At 37.3% G+C, this 17643-nt stretch overlaps 1 protein-coding gene across 2 annotated transcripts in view; it reads right to left on the bottom strand.

The window, feature by feature from the left end:
• The window catches only part of LOC148365139 (uncharacterized), a 55884-nt gene extending 38738 nt beyond the window's left edge, over positions 1–17146 (bottom strand). Inside the window, exon 1 of one of the 2 annotated variants that reach the window (XM_088335026.1) lies at positions 16984–17146. In XM_088335026.1, the coding sequence (XP_088191152.1) occupies positions 16984–17016 (33 nt within the window). In that variant the 5' untranslated portion in view covers positions 17017–17146. Of the gene's footprint in view, positions 1–16836 lie in introns of both variants that reach the window. The other variant, XM_088335025.1, reaches the window with a different exon arrangement.
• Between the last annotated feature and the right edge of the window lie 497 nt (positions 17147–17643).

Consider the following 17643-nt stretch of genomic DNA (forward strand, 5'->3'; position numbering starts at 1 on the left):
CTCACATATAAGAGGACATTGGCTGCACATTATTATGAACACAACGACTTCGGTGAGCTACTCCGGGTTTTATATTGTCCCTGTATCTTGTTTCAGACTGAACTCGATGTTTCTGTGATATGCGGTGCAGATAATGGATGGAATGGAGTGTCTATTTTTAAATTAAACTTAATTCCAAGTGTTTATTGTCATATGCACAGTAAAGTTGCGAGCAAAAAAGAAAATAGAAACTGAGGACTAGTTGGCATTTCTTGAATCCCAAGACTTTAACCTTCCGAATGATGGAACGATGCATTTGAGTGACATCGTACGGACACCGCATCCGCACGTGTTCTCGACACGTATTTGCGTCTTTGCAAGCTTTGGGAATGTTAAGGGGGTAATAAGTTGGACCGAACTATCTGACTGTTTTGTCCACGTTCCCATTGTAGCGCCTTATAATCGGTGCGTCTTATGTATGTCAAAAATAGGACCAAAAACTATTTTTTCGGGGTGCGCCCTATAACCCGGTGCGCCTTATAGTGCGGAAAATACGGTAAATCAAAATAAGAAAAAAATATGCAAAATTTCTACAAGTGGAACACTTAGATTTACTTAAATATCTTTTATTTTAGCAGTTTTACTCTTATTTATTTTCTTATAAAATGTTCTAACCTTCTCTAAAGTTTAGTTTGTAATTTTTGTTTACCCTAACATCATTCACCCTAATGTTCATTTGATTTATACTGTACTTCCAAATATTTGAATTTTCAAAAATCTCAGAATATTGTGAACCTTTTAAATACAATTAGATGCAGAGTGAGGCATGCAATTCTCTTGCCTCATGGCAGAGGGCAAGAGTGAGACCAAGGATTCTGAGTTGGAGCACAGCTCAGACCCAAACAATATAGTTAGTGATAGTGTCATTTATAAGTTAAGGTAAGACAAAAAACCCTTTTTTTCTATGCTCAATTCATAATTAGCTCTCTTGCTCTGCCAATCAAATAATGAATAAGATGTAGGTACATTCATTTGTAAATCCGATTGCGAACCTTAACGCACGTCACTGATATAATCCATCGAAGGGATGCACAAAAAATAAACCACACATCTTTCAAGTAAACCTAACAATTCTACAGAAAATAAAGTTTCACAACAACACTGCAGGTTCAAGTGGGGAAAATGTGTCATATCTGCTTGGTCCCTTAATTGAAGATTTTTTCAAGTTGATAACTTTTGTAATTGACATTTGGAGGAAATTGCATTAGAGCATGACATGCTGCACTTGTACTGCCCACTCGCTGGCACTCCAGCATGGAGTTTGGTAACTGACCGTAGGCTGAGTTGAACTCGAAAAGAAGAGGGCATTTGCTGATCAAATGAACAAATCTTGCTTACCACGCTTAATTACTTAGCTTTAAGACACATGAAACGATAATTGACATTTATATATTTACTGTATTTGAACTCAAAGTTTGGGTGAGCATTGTGGGTGGGCGAAACAATTCAAATATCGATATTATAGATACTAAGCAACTACTTGAATCGGACGGATTATTATTGCCCGAGGATCAATTCTTCACTTCTCCACAAATTTCTTTTAAGATCAGATTCTCCGCGCAGATATTACAATGTGGTGACAACAAAATCTCATTGTGTTTATTTTTTCCGAGCTGTTCCTCTTTTCTTTTTGTTCTCTATTTACTTTTTTCCTACATTTCTTTCTTTTCTTTTTTTCTGGCTCTTTTCGAAATGTTTCCTTCTTTTTTTCTCTTCCTTTTGTTTCTTTTTTTTCTCAGCTTTTCACTACTTTTTCATTTTGGTATTTTTTTCTTTTTTGTTCTATTCCCCCCTTCCTTCAAGTCATTTTGTGCATAATTTTACATCATATTTGGTCATGATTGGGATTAATGAAGCAAAAACAACCTGGAGAGCTGTTTAGGACCCGAAAGAGCCGGTTCCTTTTAGTGATCCGAGCCGAAGAAGCCGGTTCTTGACAAACTCTACTAACTTTACTCAACTTTGTTCTACTGTGACTCGACTTCAAAATACCGCATTTAGGACACAACGTATTTTTACCTTCATGCACTGTGGCTTTGACTTGATTCGCTTCTTAATTAGCAATTTTGAGCCCTCATTTTTGTGCGCTGGCTAGATTTTCTTGTGCGCTGAGAATGTGCGAGTAGTGCGCAATTGCGCACGCGGCAGCTTAGAGGAAACACTGCTGGGGTGCCATATCAGATGTCATTGGAAACAATCTTTCCTGAGTTGCTTGAAATGACAATAATGACAATTCCAATTCTACTGAATTTATTTTCCAATATTGTACAATAGGAGGTATTTTAGTCGTTTTATTGACATTGTTAAACAGTATTTGTGTTTTCATTTATTGCTTTTTTTCAGTTTGACTCAGCTTTTGTTCTGCAACAAGTGTGAATAGAGATATTTAAATAGATTTTTATATCGTGAAAATTTGCATTGTTGTTATTTGATAATACAATTTTAGTTTTTAAACGTTTTGCTGTGTTTAGTTATAATTATAAACCAACTTGGATCGGTAAACTCGATCCGTATCGATCAATACTACCCTGTATTTACTTGGATTGGATGGATACCAAAAATTGCCAGGAATGCCCATTTCTTAAAATTTCATTTCAGCAAAAGACACCATTTTGTTTGTGAGATGAACCAATGCATCATAAAAATATATGCTGTCCTTACCGTTTATAGAATACTGTGATCAACCATGTGTATGCACTTTTAAATCCAAGACAGAGTCTTTTATGCTTGGGAATTTGCATTGTTATTGAATCAGTAGCAAATTTATGCAGTCATGCCAAAAAAAAGTCAGTTGGTTGCATTGAACTATAAGCCGATTGGGGGCTCGGAGTCTTGCTGCGAGATTGCACAATGCAATGAACCAATGAGCAATATTCCAGGAAGACCACGGTATAGTAATTCTATTCCAAAGCAACACTAAACAATGACTAAAATTCTCTATTCCCACCTCTAGCACATGCTGCTTCACTAAATATAACTTTTAAAAAATGTTGAAGTGAAAAAAGAGAATGCATTGTCTCTCATCACTGTGATCATGCTGTTGGCAGGTCCCTCTGTACTGGGATGTGCTTGGTAGACTACACAGGAAGGGGCCCCAGAGTTCCAGTGTCCAATAGAAATGGGACATTCTTATAATGCCAAACATCTTAGTTGTGTTACATCACAGGTCACTCCACTGGTGGGCCGCTAATTATTCAAAGATGCCTTTTTCACATGGCACAACAATTGGCCGCGGCACCGGTTTTGGTTAGCGGTCATTTTTTAATGAAGTCATGCTAATCAGCCCAGAGCAAGCGGAAAGTTTACATGAGAAAACGACAGGTCATTGTGCCCCAGTTGTGCCACTGAGAGGCTCCCCTGGACAGAAGCAGAGGAAATGAATACAATTATCATAGATGATTTGTTTTGCTGGGTAAACGATGAGACGGAAATGGAAGACGGCTGAACTTCACTGATAGAATTGCATTTACCTTATTTTCCAGACTATAATGTGCACCTAAAAACCCAAATTGGACAGAAATTTAACCCAAAAAAAAGGGAAGCGAGGAACTTCGACACAAACTCTTTGCAAATTCCCTTTTGTTGCTTTGGACAATAACTGTACCTAAGTATGAAGCATATTGTGATCACTTGAATGAAGATATTTGTTTATAGTAGCATTTTGTACAAAATTACATACTCTTGTTTGAATTGTGGTTGAATGATCCTGCATACGGTACTGTTCTGCAATTGAGAAACATAGAGTGGTCTTTAAATGCTCTCTTGTGGTTAAGATATTGTTTGTTGCTGAAACTGCTGTTCTGTTGAAGTGTCCTACCATTGACAGATTTATTATCTAATGTATTACTGTGCGCTAGAGGTAAGATCGGGCCTAAAAAAATCCAGCCCTATTCGACCCAGCCTGCGGGTATAAAAGCCCGAACCCAACCGATTAACTTGATTTGAGAAATTAAGCCCGAATGTTACCCAATGCTGCACTTGGGCGCTTGCATATTTCGGCACCAAAGTGCACACTTTGGCCAAAATGCACAGTTCGGCGCCAAAGTGCGCCAAACAGCATGCATGCTGTGCAGATCCTCTTCCAAGAAAAACAAAACAAAACAAAAAACAATCAGCGAGTGTGAAGCCAGGCCCGATCTATTGCGTGACATTTTATACCTGATTCCGAATCGAAGCCTGGTTCAGCCCCAAGCCAAATATATAACCTCTACTGTGTGCTTCTAGCATGTTTTGTCATAAAGGTAAAACGTTATTAATAGTTCATTGACAGAATGTATTTACACATAGATATAAGCATGTAAGACATTCTGAGTACCGTATTTTCCGCACTATAGGGCGCACCGGGTTATAGGGCGCACCCCCAAAAAATAGTTTTTGGTCCTATATCTTCCATAGATAAGGCGCACTGGATTATAAGGCGCTACAATGGGAACGTCGACAAAACAGTCAGATGATTCAGTCAAACGTATTACCCCCTTAACATTCCCAAAGCTTGCAAAGAAGCAAATACGTGTCGTAGACACGTATGGATGCGGTGTCCGTACAATGTCACTCAAATGCATCATTTCAAATATCATTCAGAAGGTTAAAGTGTTGGGATTCAAGAAACATTTCTTAGTTTCTATTTTCTTTTTCGCTCGCAACTTTACTGTGCATATGACAAACACTTGGAATTGAGTTTAATTCACTCAACTCATCACAGCAACATCAAGATCAATCTAAAACAAGATACCGGGAAAATATAATGCCGCATAGCTCACCTAAGTTCTCACGTTCAATAATGATACGCAATCATGGTCTTCTTACAACCGCGAGTGAAGTAAATCCAGACTAATAAAACATGTTTCTTTATGGCGTACTTTAGTAAGCTTGCTAAGCTTGCTACGCCATTGCTAAACTCGGCCAATTGCAGGGTTTGTTTTGGCCATCTAGCCAATCCAAGGCTCCGAATAACTTCAGCCAATAGCGATCGATTTAATGGATGATTGACACATCTTTTTCGGCCATTTGCAGGGTTTGTTTTGGCCCTCTAGCCAATCCGAGGCTCCGAATAACTTCACCCAATAGCGATCGATTTAATGGATGATTGACACATCTTTTTCGGCCAATTGCAGGGTTTGTTTTGGCGCACTAGCCAATCCGAGGCTCCGAATAACTTCAGCCAATAGTGATCGATTTAACGGATGATTGACACATCTTTTTCGGCCAATTGCAGGGTTTGTTTCGGCCCTCTAGCCTATCCGAGGCTCCGAATAACTTTAGCCAATAGTGATCGATTCAAATGATGATTGACACATTGGTTAGCCAATGAAACGTCGGTATATAAATCCCAGCATACACCGCGGACTACTCCACGTTCAGGGGAAAATCGAGTCGGCGGCTGTTGTGTAAGTTGCGAGACCTTGTGAATTTAATGTTGATCCATATATAAGGCGCACTGTATTATAAGGCGCATGGTCAGCTTTTGAAAAAAATTAAGACTTTTAGGTGCGCCTTATAGTGCGGAAAATACGGTATTCAAATAACCGAAGAGCATACGTAGGAATAGGCAGGTAGGATGTACTGATGACTGAATTAACCTTACACGCATGCACACTGGGCATTGGTAGGACGTCTCGATGAGTATAAAGGAATTTCAGAATTTGTGTTCTGTAATATAATTTATTCAAATTTAAATACATTTATTTTTTTATGCAACCCTTGCTTTTACTGTATTTTTAAATTTATGCATCTTATGCTCAAGAGTACCTTATACATGAAAAACATATATTTAAGTATTAAGTATTTTTAAGGGGGTTTGCGTTACAGTGCAAAAAATACTCTACAATTTTATTTTGCATCAGTGGAAATTGCCCAGAGTATATTATTATTGGTATTATTAAAACAAGTTATGAAGATTTGTATTAAAGCTTAAAATTATAAAATACTGTTAGTAAAATCTTACAGATCCCCCATTAAAAACACTATAGCTATACAGTAAAGGACTTGTGACATAATAGGATTAAGGCACACGTCTGCAATTGGACAGTCTACTGTTTGGCTGCAAAAAGGATTTTTTTTTTTTTTTTTTTTTCATAAAACCACCCAGGCTGACGACACCGCTGTGAAAACTTTGCAACATGAGCCGGTTTCTGATGAAGCACACACACTCATCTAGTTCATAAACAAGCTGGCGGGCCTCTCAAAAGGGGGCAAAAATCCTCACCAGGCCTGTTTAGCCGAGGAGAAAAGTGGCAGCGCTTCACGGGCTAGCGCTTCTGCAGCCTGTCATCACACATAAACCAATTTCAATATTCTTTAGTCATGAACAAGTTCACTTCAAAATAAATGAAATGAAATGAACTGCATTTATATAGCGCTTTTCAAGTCAATGACTTCCCAAAGCGCTTTACAATGTGCTCCACATTTAACAATAGCGGCCTTGCAGCCATGTAAGGCGCTAACCTGCTTATTGGGGGCATTAGGGGTTCAGTGTCTTACCCAAGGACACTTCGACAGGTAACACGGACGAGCCGGGATACCTTGATCCCAAGACGAGCACTCTACCTCCTGAGCCACTGCCGCTTGCTAAGCAAGCAAGAGAATTGGGGAGAACTCTCATGTTGAAAATAAACACAAAAAAAAAACATTTGAGGTGTCATTAAATAGTGATTTTTCTCTATAAAGTATGTGTTAAAAATGCCTAACTGAGTTCAAAGAGCCCTAGTGCAGTGTTTTTCAACCTTTTTTGCGCCATGGCATGTTTTTAACTAAAATGTTGTAAAATGACAACAAACAGTATGTTTAATTACAATATAATTTATAATACCCCCAGTTTTTACAGCACAGACACTTGACAATGACATAATATTTGCAGAGTATGATTTATAAATGTTTTATAGGATTTTAAATTTTAAAAAGTGACATTGGATAATTTCTCACGGCACACCGTCACTCCCCTAATGCTTTATTTTCCACTGTGCCTATCTGCTTTTATCTTTTAGCAGAGCTTTTCCGGGCTGAACACATTAGGTAGGAGAAATGGGGCAGGGGGAGTGCTGGAGAGTGATGTAATGCTCTCCTCCACAGGTTTTTATTTTAAATTCTACTTTTTATGGTGGCATGAAACTGGTGAAAGGAAGAAAAGGCCTGCTTCAAGTAAAGCCCAAACACTAACCCAACCCCCAAAAAAAGATTTAAAAATACTTTTTTGGAGTGCATCTATGAAATGCACGTACTTGCATGCACATCATGAACGAGCTGACAGAGGCTGCAATAATGACAAAATCCACGAGATGGCGACAAAGATTAACAAATTTAGAAATCCAGTACAGCCCCTTTAAGTATTATTTTTCTCATTTCTCTATATAGTTTTTTATTTTATACATTCCACTCACTGTTTAGCTCCATACTGCAAAAATCTTATTTCGAAAATTCAAAAAAGAATACAAAGAAATTACGATAAAAGTATAAAAAAAAACATTATCAAACTTACCTGCTAACTTAATAGTTTGTACAGTGCATATCAGAGGGGTCATTTTGAACCTTGCCTACCTTCCAGTTTTATCATAATACCGCCAAAATCATATTACTGATGACAAAAATATTAGAAATAATAATGAGTGATATAATAAGTAACATAATGAATTTAGCAATAATAAAAGCAACAATAACTCGGTTTGTGTATTTTAACAGGAATACAACATTATTTAATGGGTAGATAATTTGATTGATTTTATGAATTACCGTATTTACCGCACTATAAGGCGCACCTAAAAGCCTTTATTTTTTTCAAAAGCTGACCATGCGCCTTATAATACAGTGCGCCTTATTTATGGATCAATATTAATTCGCAAAGTCTTGCAACTAACTTGCAGCCGCCAACTAGATTTTCCCCCGAACGCCAAGTAGTCCGCGGTGTATGCTGGGATTTATTTACCAGCGTTTCATTGGCTAACCAATGTGTCAATCATCATTTGAATCGATCACTATTGGCTAAAGTTATTCGGAAGTCAAGGGGCGGATCCTTTTTATCATTTACAGGCTGGCATTGGCTTAAACGGCAAAACAAAGCCTGCAATTGGCCAAAAAAGATGTGTCAATCATCAGTTGAATCGATCACTATTGGCTAAAGTTATTCGGAGGTCAAGAGGCGGATCCTTTTTATCATTTACAGGCTGGCATTGGCTTAAACGGCAAAACAAAGCCTGCAGTTGGCCGAAAAAGATGAATGTGTATAGGACGTGGTTTGACGGCATACAGAAAGCATTTTTTACTATACTGTATTTGTAAATATTTTATTCTCCTGGATTTACTACACTCACGGATATAAGAGGACCACGTCTGCACATTATTATGAACACAACGACTTCGGTGAGCTACTCCGGCTATATATCTTGTTTCAGACTGAACTCGATGTTTCTGTGATAAGCGGTGCAGATAATGGATGGAATGGAGTGTCTATTTTTGAATTAAACTCAATTCCAAGTGTTTATTGTCATACGCACAGTAAAGTTGCGAGCGAAAAAGAAAATAGAAACTAAGGAATAGTTGGCATTTCTTGAATCCCTAGACTTTAACCTTTAATTTGAAACGATGCATTTGAGTGACATCGTACGGACATCGCATCCGCACGTGCTCTCGACACGTATTTGCAAGCTTTGGGAATATTAAGGGGGTAATAAGTTTGACTGAATTATCTGACTGTTTTGTCCACGTTCCAATTATAGCGCCTTATAATCCGGTGCGTCTTATGTATGTCAAAAATAGGACCAAAAACTATTTTTTCGGTTTCTACATATACATACATACATATATATACACATACATACATACATATACACACACACACACACACACACACACACACACACACATACATACATATATATATATATATACATTATCTGTACCGCTTATCCTCAGTAGGGTCGCGGGGGTGCTGGAGCCCATTATATAAATTTTTTTTTTTTTTTCAATTATTTGCATTATTTTATTCTATGCATTTTGTGTGCGTAAATGCATTTGGTGTTTCAGATTGTTGGGTGGGTAAAAGGGGGGTTGGGGTACTTATTTCCATACTGTACATTGAATGTTTTTCTGATGCACTTTGGAGTTGCAATTCGTCTGAAACGAAATATACAACAACAAAAGATTTATTGTATTTCACATTAAACAATTCCGCTTACTTTTTTAAAAAACATTTTTTTGAAAGGAAAATAAGGGAAGTGGAATTTCTTTATTGCAATGTATTCTTATGAGACGGCATTTAGAAATACTAGCCTATACGCATTTTACAGTAATTTGAGCAGATATTAAAGATTGTGAATCCATCCATCCATTATCTGCACCGCTTATCCTCAGTAGGGCCGCGGGGGTGCTAGAGCCCATCCCAGCTATCTTCTGGCAGTGGGCCGTGAACTGGTTTCCAGTCAGTCGCAGGGCACACAGAGACAGACGACTCACTCGCTCATTCGCACCTAGGGACAATTTAGACCGGCCAACCTAACATGCATGTTTTTGGAATGTGGGAGGAAACCGGAGTGCCCGGAGTAAACCCACGCAATCACGGGGAGAACATGAAAACTCCACACAGGAGGTTCGATCTAATGACCTTAGAACGGTGCCGCACACGTGCTAACCACTGCTCCACCGTGCTGCCATAAAGATTGTGAAAAGACCAATAATTGTTGCATGAAGCGTTTTTATGACATGAATCTCAACTACAAGACTGTCAAAGCTTCGCATGGTGGGCACCTGTCAATTGGTACACTTCAAGTTCAGAGCATACAAAAAATTGAAGCTGTAGCTTCGCAAGGGTTGCACTTGTTGGTGCCAACTTAGCACCGTGGGCCATTGGGAACCATGATGGACTCGCAGTATGAAAGTAAGTATTCATGCTTGATCAGCATTTTGTTTACAACTGTAATGGATTTTAATCTTTTAAATTGTGGATTGGAAATGATTACAATTGTGGTTCTTCCACACATGTGTGTATGAGCCAATGGGCTAGACCAGGGGCCTCAAAGTCAATTGAGTTGGGGGCCGCTGAAGCTTCGATCTGGGTGAGGTTGGGCCAAATGCAGTTTTCCACAAAAACAGCGCTGATCAAAACATTACGCTGTTCTTAAAGGGACAGTGTCTTATATTTTTCCACCATGTGTCGCTGTAATATGTAGTGCAGCCAAAAATCCAAGGAAGACAATAAACTACAGAGACTGAAAGTGAGCAAAAAGCAACCTTTTTCTTCCAATGTTTACCCGAAAAAAGACAAAAAGTATGGTAAAATATTTTTTAAAGGAATAAAAAATAGGGAGGAAGAAATAATAAAAGGCAAAAAATGAAAACGGGAATAAAAACAAAAATGGGAAAAATGTCTTTTCATTAATATTTTGTTTTTTTCTGTAGTTTTACTTTTTGTCTTATTTCATTTTTCTCTTTTTTGTTTGTTTCATTTCTTTTTTCTTTTCTATTTTTTCTTATTTCTCTTCTTTTCAACAGTAATAGGGTGGGTTTTGGTCACTTTGAATACCGTATTTTGTCCTCTTCCGTTGTGCTTTTAGTACTCAATTTCAGAGCCACAACGGCATACAGCAACATCTAGTGGAAGAATAATACACACTGTCCCTTTACCTTTCATATTAAGGCTAGGGCTTCAAATCATCTTCCTGGGGGCCACAGTTGGCCCCCAGGCAGCGAAGTTTGAGAAGCCTGGGCTAGACTCTCCCCTCAATCTATTGGGGTAAACTCATTATCGTATTTTCTGTAGACTACAAGGATTTCCTATTGCTTTGGTGACTGTTAAAACAAGCCCTGCAAGTAAGTATAGTTATCAAGACACTCACTAAGCAGTTTTAGGAAATTATTTCCAGATGTCTGACCTAATGTATCTACAGAATGATAATCACTCTTCCAATAACAGCTCCAATAAAAAGCTTTACTCAAAAGGAAAGGGTCATACTGTTATTATAGGCTCCCTATAAGTCGTTTGAAGACAATGGGCCTCATTTACTCTAGCTGCGGAGAACCAATGATTAATAGATATTACTTCAAGTTTTCCTTACTCGGAAAACACATTTTTAAATGAGTTAAATTTTTGTTTTGTTGCATTTCCTTTGTTTCTCATAAAACACGAAGAATGAAACTAAAAACGATTTTAATACACGACTAGTCACCGACTATTGGAACGATTAGTTGAATGATCTGATAACTTCAAATTTTCTTAAATTTAGCATGAAATTCATTTAGTCATGAGAAAATGTAAAAATGAATACTTTATTGAACATACTCCAGATTAAGACAAAAATGGAATAAGCCTGTCTGATCTAAAACCAATTAAGCACAGTGCTCGGTCAGTAGAGACATAAACCCATCAATAAATCTCAGTCCATTTTTTTAGAGACAGGCGAATAAAAAACATTTAAATCAAGTAAACAGTTTCTTATCCTGGGAAACCAAGAAGAGTCATATTAGCAACAGTAGAGCAACAAATAAAACAATTTGGACGTCCATTTTGTGAAGAGCATTCAGTGGTCAACCGCAAAGTGTGTCACAAAAGTACTTAAAGGGACAGTGTGCAATATTAAATGCTTTCTAGTGGTACAAAATAATTCAGTTAAAAAAAAAAAGATTTTAAAACTAAGCAAAAATACACAAACTGTCATGCCAATGTTATATTGTGACACTACTGATGATGCGTCCATACTCCAACTAAGCCATCCACCATTCCACCAATAACCACCAATACAACACTTTCAATATCTGCCAGCACAAGGAATCTACATCCATCCTGTTTTCAGTAAATTGACTGATTTTTTTTTTTTTTTTTAATTATAGGTCAAGAAATGTTTATTTCTTTTACACAGTGAAATCCACACTTAGGTCGCCACCATAATTCTCCAGCAGGATGATGCGACGCTGTGCTCTGCAGCACTGGCCATTGTTCGCACCAAGACAACACAGTGGCATCTATGGGTCAAATATTACACATTGGGGCTTTAACGATTCTCAAAAGTTTGAAATCATACGGTTTTAACAAGTGACAGTTCAGACTGCACGCATATAATCTCAAATACATTAGTCCAGCATAAAGCTCAATCTTTCTTTTATGGCAAAATATACGCATATAAAATGTACAATGCATGTCGTCATAACCGTCTTAGCTTAAACGTTCCTCAATTTTGCCGCGAGAAGTCAGACTCCATATTCTATCGCTATGATACGCAAGGTTTGCGTTGCAAACTTTGTAAACGGTCTTTTTATTGACCGTATCCAGGCTAAGATCCCCCCCAAATTTTTTGTTTCGGTTCACATAGTTAATGTTGCCACCGCCATTTCGGTATGTTTATGTTAGGCTCCAGACATAGACGCTATTGGTTACTGTGCATGTGTGACTCTTAGCAGCAATTATATTATTGTAGAGATTCCTCAGAATGTTGCAAAAACATGTTTAGTGACAATAGTCGACAATATCTGTTCTTAATTTTTATCGAGAACGTTGACGTTTTATTGCACCCATATAAAACACTCTAAATAGCCCAGACTTTTGTGATTTAGGGCTATACAAATACATGTTACTTAACTAGAGGGGGTCAAATTATAGAAGAAAAATCCTTCAAATATTTATGAAACTTGTCATCCACATTTCACTCCATCTCTTATTTACTTGCAATGGTTGTCACGGCTTTCTTTTGAACAATTGTGTTTGTTTAAAATGTCCATGCCTTCGACGCTATTTTTAATAATCAGATTGTTTTTTATTACTTAATGAATATTACATTATGTGGTGTTCAGTGAAAGAAATCCAGGGAAGGTGTGTTCATGGTAATGAAGAAAAATGCCACCGGTTACAAAGCTCTGGCTCATTGATGCGTCTTTGATCGTTTTTAAACAATAGCGCACTGTGGCAAAGAGGAATCAATCAGGACCTGAATACACTTGGTAGTAGCATCCACTCAAGATGGCTTTGGCCTTGTCAGTAGATTTGCTGACAAGAGAAACACTAAATAACATTGAACTTGTTTTATTCAAACAGATTTATATGATGCACTCACAATGACCTGGTAGAAAAAAAGGCTGCCACGAAATTCCGACTATTGTCTACATGACACAAGCTATCAACTCAGTGTCCTATAGCCCTTGCAAGACCACTTCATCATGTACTACAACTATAAATCAGATTCATGTTTAACTGGAAGAGTGTCAGTTAATGCAGGGATAAATATCTTGGTCAAATCAAGCATCCTGAACGGGAAAACGATTCAATCACTGTATACGTTCCAATAAAATAATAATAATAATAATAATAATAATTTCCTTGTATTGTCATTCTGTGTAACAATGTACACAGAACGAAATGTCGATTGCACCTGACCCATGACAATAGCTACTGTTTCTTTCCAGTGGGGATAGAATAAATCCAGAGCTTGTTTACGCTGTTCCAAAAATCAACTTAATACAAAAGGGGGGCAGAGGACAAAGCCATCATTTAGCATGTCCCCTCAGGCAGATAATTACAAAGATAGTGAGCACCCTATGCATACAGGAACTAAAAGTGCTGCTGAGCCACCATTGTCCATCAGCGGAAAGGACGACTCTTGACAGATGGAAGCCCACCGAGAACCTCTGCCAAGGCTTATCCTTTGCCATGTTGGCAGTGGTAAACATGGAAACATTCAAATCTCAAACAATGAAAACAAAATGGAATAAATGATGGCCTCCCGTTTAATCCAAACATGAGATGATCTAAAAACACAAAAACCCATTTGATTTAATCGCATCACCAATTAGGGAATATGCTTTTAGAAAAAAAGTGCAATCTCACAGTAAAAACAAGAGTGAATGCTAGCTTTTTTGGCCAAATACAGTTAATCTATAGCTTTAAATGTAATTCCAAATTCTTAAATATGCAAAATGTGAGGAAACAGCACATAGTTTTAGCATGAAATCTATACCCATTTCATCAGTATACTCCAATAATTCTCTGAGATAATGTATTTTGAAGGCATCCTGTCCCGCCTTATACAAAGCTGTAGTGTCATCAAAGGAACACGTGTATGCTTGAAAGATAGCAGCCATATTGTTTTACGTGTTAATTAGTCAAACTGGTTACAAATTTTCACAAAAAGTCTCAGAGTGCAGCACGGCGCACCATTACACCATCACCGGATCTGAAACCTCCATGAGGGCAAGGAAAAACTCAAAAACCTCAGTACGATGAAAATGAAGAAACCTTGAACACAGAGGTAATCTCCCTTCCAGATGTCCAGGGGAAATAACAGACAATACACAGATACATCAACAACATAAAATATATGTAAGAATCAATATTGTGAAAAGTCTGAGCCACTTCAAAATCAATGTGTTGACATAGGGATAGTAATCCCTTTTTGGTAAAGTTTTGGTAGTTTTTGTGGAGAAGGCCTAGCGTTGATACGCAGGTGGATGCAATAATGGTATGGCTCATGGTGTCAAGTCTTTTTGAAACAAATTTAACAAAATTCATGAAGAACAGGCAAGTGTGGAAAGGCCTTTTAAAAGTGGTCGTATTCTGCTCTGCTCATTTGTTTATATCCTTATAAACCGTATTCATTAAATTCTTGTCCGATTCCTAGAACAGCACAGAAAATCGAATCTCTCGCGACAATAATGGGTGTTTATCGCGAGCAGTTTGTGGAAACTTGATGCCTACACTGTCACAAAAAAAAAATGTTGTGAATTGCAAGAATGCAGTACAATAAGGTATAAACAATACAACTAGACAAGGTTTATTTTCAAATAATCGCACTAAAACGCTACACAAAAGGATACGTAGTTATTTACAATCCAAAAATCATTTCATGTCCATTCTTTCCACAGACTTAAATTAGGAGAACAAAAGTAAGTATTAGCTTTTACGAGACTGACATACTGTAGTTATAAGCATCCTTGAAATATGTCATTATAGTGAAGGCCCGCAGGCAACTTCGGGCCCGGAGAAGGTTTTGTTCGGCCCCTGAGATTATCTTGATTCATTATTCTGTCATACACCAAGAATCAACGTGTATTTGTTTTTACTTTAAGTTACTTGTACTTGCACTTTAATTTTATTGTAGATTAGTTAATGATGGAAAATTGCTATAATTTTTCTTTGAAGCGATTTAGCCCACTTTTGTTAGAATAAAAAATATTGGCTACTGAAAGTGCCTGAAAAATATCGTTTTTATTATATTTTTATTGAATGTTCATGTAATGGGGATTTTTATATCAAGGAAATGTGTCTTTGTGCCTGTTTGAAATTAAAGATTACTGACAGGGCCATCAGAAAATATTGCTCTATTTATCGGATCATATCGGAACACATTTGTTAGCTTTTAGGAAGCTGCTTTTAGATTCACTAAACTATGTGAGTAATTTTAAAAATGATCTTATCAAATGTTGACCAGTCTGATCCGGATTTTTTTATTTAGCTCCTTCCACCCATTTGAATTTGACGCCCCTGCTGTAACTAGTAGTACTAAAAACCTTACGCTAGGCTAGAAAAATATGCGACAAAATCTGAGACAAAAGACTCAAAGTGTTGAAGGACTTTAGCGAATCATCTAAATGTTTTAGGTGAATCATTCCCAGCAAGTACAAGCACGCCAGGCTTTCAAGGTTCAATATTGAAGCTAATTGTCTCCAAAAATGTGCAAAATTACAAATATGATAAAGAATGAGCTGTAGTAATGAATAGCCTACCAACAGCACTTAATACAGAAATAAAAGAGAATGTGTGTTTCAGTACTGTACGCCGTTTTGTAAAGCGAAGGTTATTTTGCTCGTAGATTATTTCAATTTACGCATGAAGTCAAGTCATGTTTATTTGTATAGCCCTTAATCTACGCATGAAAAAAACAAATGTTACAAAATTGGAGCTGGAGTTTTTAGTGGGCTGCCATTGGCAACTACTACATATATATATATATATATATATATAACATATTTTGTCAAAGCCCGTTTTTTTTTCACAAAATAGTCACCCAAAAACAACAAACTTGACTTTGGTAGCTGATAATAATTAGCACTAAACAAAATACATTATCAATTTGTACCATTGGTGTCATTTTGATCACTTTAGACATATAAATGGCGTCAATCTGGAGCATGGCGTTTATCTTTCCTGTCTTGATCGAATAACAACAAAGGACGCATGTGAGACATATTTCTAAGGCTCAGATAGGAGAAAATTCGAACTTGCGCAAGCAGAAAATTTGACATGACTGAAATTAACTTGCACTTTACTGACAACTGTATAAGTGACGTGACCGTGCCTTTTTGTTTGTTTGTTTGTTTGTTTGTAATTGCAAAACTGCACACTGGTAATCATCTCACTCTGTTGTTTTCATTTTAGCTAAATGAATTCCATTAGAGAAAAGATTTAAGAATAACCACATGCCACTGAGTGGATACACCACATACTTATTGAAAGGGTGACATTCTACCACATTTTTGCAAGATGTACTTGTATGACACGGTGATTACAAGCCAAACTTTTAAATAATCAAACAATATACTCGTACCTTCTGAAGAGTTAACACTTAAGTTAATTCAAGAGCACAACACACCTCAAACACACACACGAGTGAGCCACATTGTCTCAGTTCAACGTGAACTTCATGACCGCTTGCACGCAGCACAATGCTGCACATTTGAAATGCGCTCGCAGGGCTACTAGTCTTGTGTTAATTGTTACTACTAGTTACTTGTCAATTAGCAGGAAAATGTATTATAATTAATTTAACATTTAAATACCACTTAGACAAAAAGAGCTGAAACTTCACAACGCTGTACTGTACTTACTTTTTGTGCAGCGCATCCCATAAGGAAGAGGAGATAAGCCATCATTAAAACATGCACCCCAAGCGACGAAAGAGTCATTTTTATACTGCAAATTGTTTCTAATTAAGGCGAGTGAACCGTGTCCTATTTCTCCTTACTCTCATTCACCTGAAGTGTCGGGGGTGCGTTTCCATCGTCCATGACGTAACAGGGCCAGACCCCCCCTTCTCTTAGTAACTATAATATGGCTGTCCACGAAATCGCTGATACAAAAAAAGTTCAAATGTATTGTTCTTTACGCATCTTACAAACAATTTGTTTCCCTTTTCTTTTTAAAGCAAATTAACACATCAGGTATTTCTCCACCTGTAGCCAATTGACTTATGAGCTGCATTACTTTCTTCTTAAATTGTATTGAACGTGATGCAAAAACAATAAAATGATTCATTACCTAACAAAAAATGTTAACCAAAAATAATAGATGTATTGTAGTCACGGCGTGTTCTTTTGCACGAGCATGAAAAAAGAAACCAGGAGTGACTCTCTTTGCAAAACACGTAAAAAAATAGCTTAAGGATTATGGAAATATAATCAGATAATGATAAAGAATCATATTCATGTATTGTTTTATTGTTTTATTACTTGCATGTTGTTTTGAGACACTCTCGCTAGGCGGTGCTACCGTACTCAAACTGTACTGGGATTGTTTCAAACGCACTCAAAGATCATTGCGGTATTCTTGGCAGTCTGTCTTGCTCTCAATAAATAGGTGCTGGGTTGTGTTTAAAAAGTGTATAAACGCTTAATAAGGGGAATTGCAAGTGGAGT

Source organism: Urocampus carinirostris, chromosome 5 (assembly GCF_059441175.1).
Source record: "Urocampus carinirostris isolate Australia breed hairy pipefish chromosome 5, RoL_Ucar_1.0, whole genome shotgun sequence".
Classification (NCBI taxonomy): Eukaryota; Metazoa; Chordata; class Actinopteri; order Syngnathiformes; family Syngnathidae; genus Urocampus; species Urocampus carinirostris.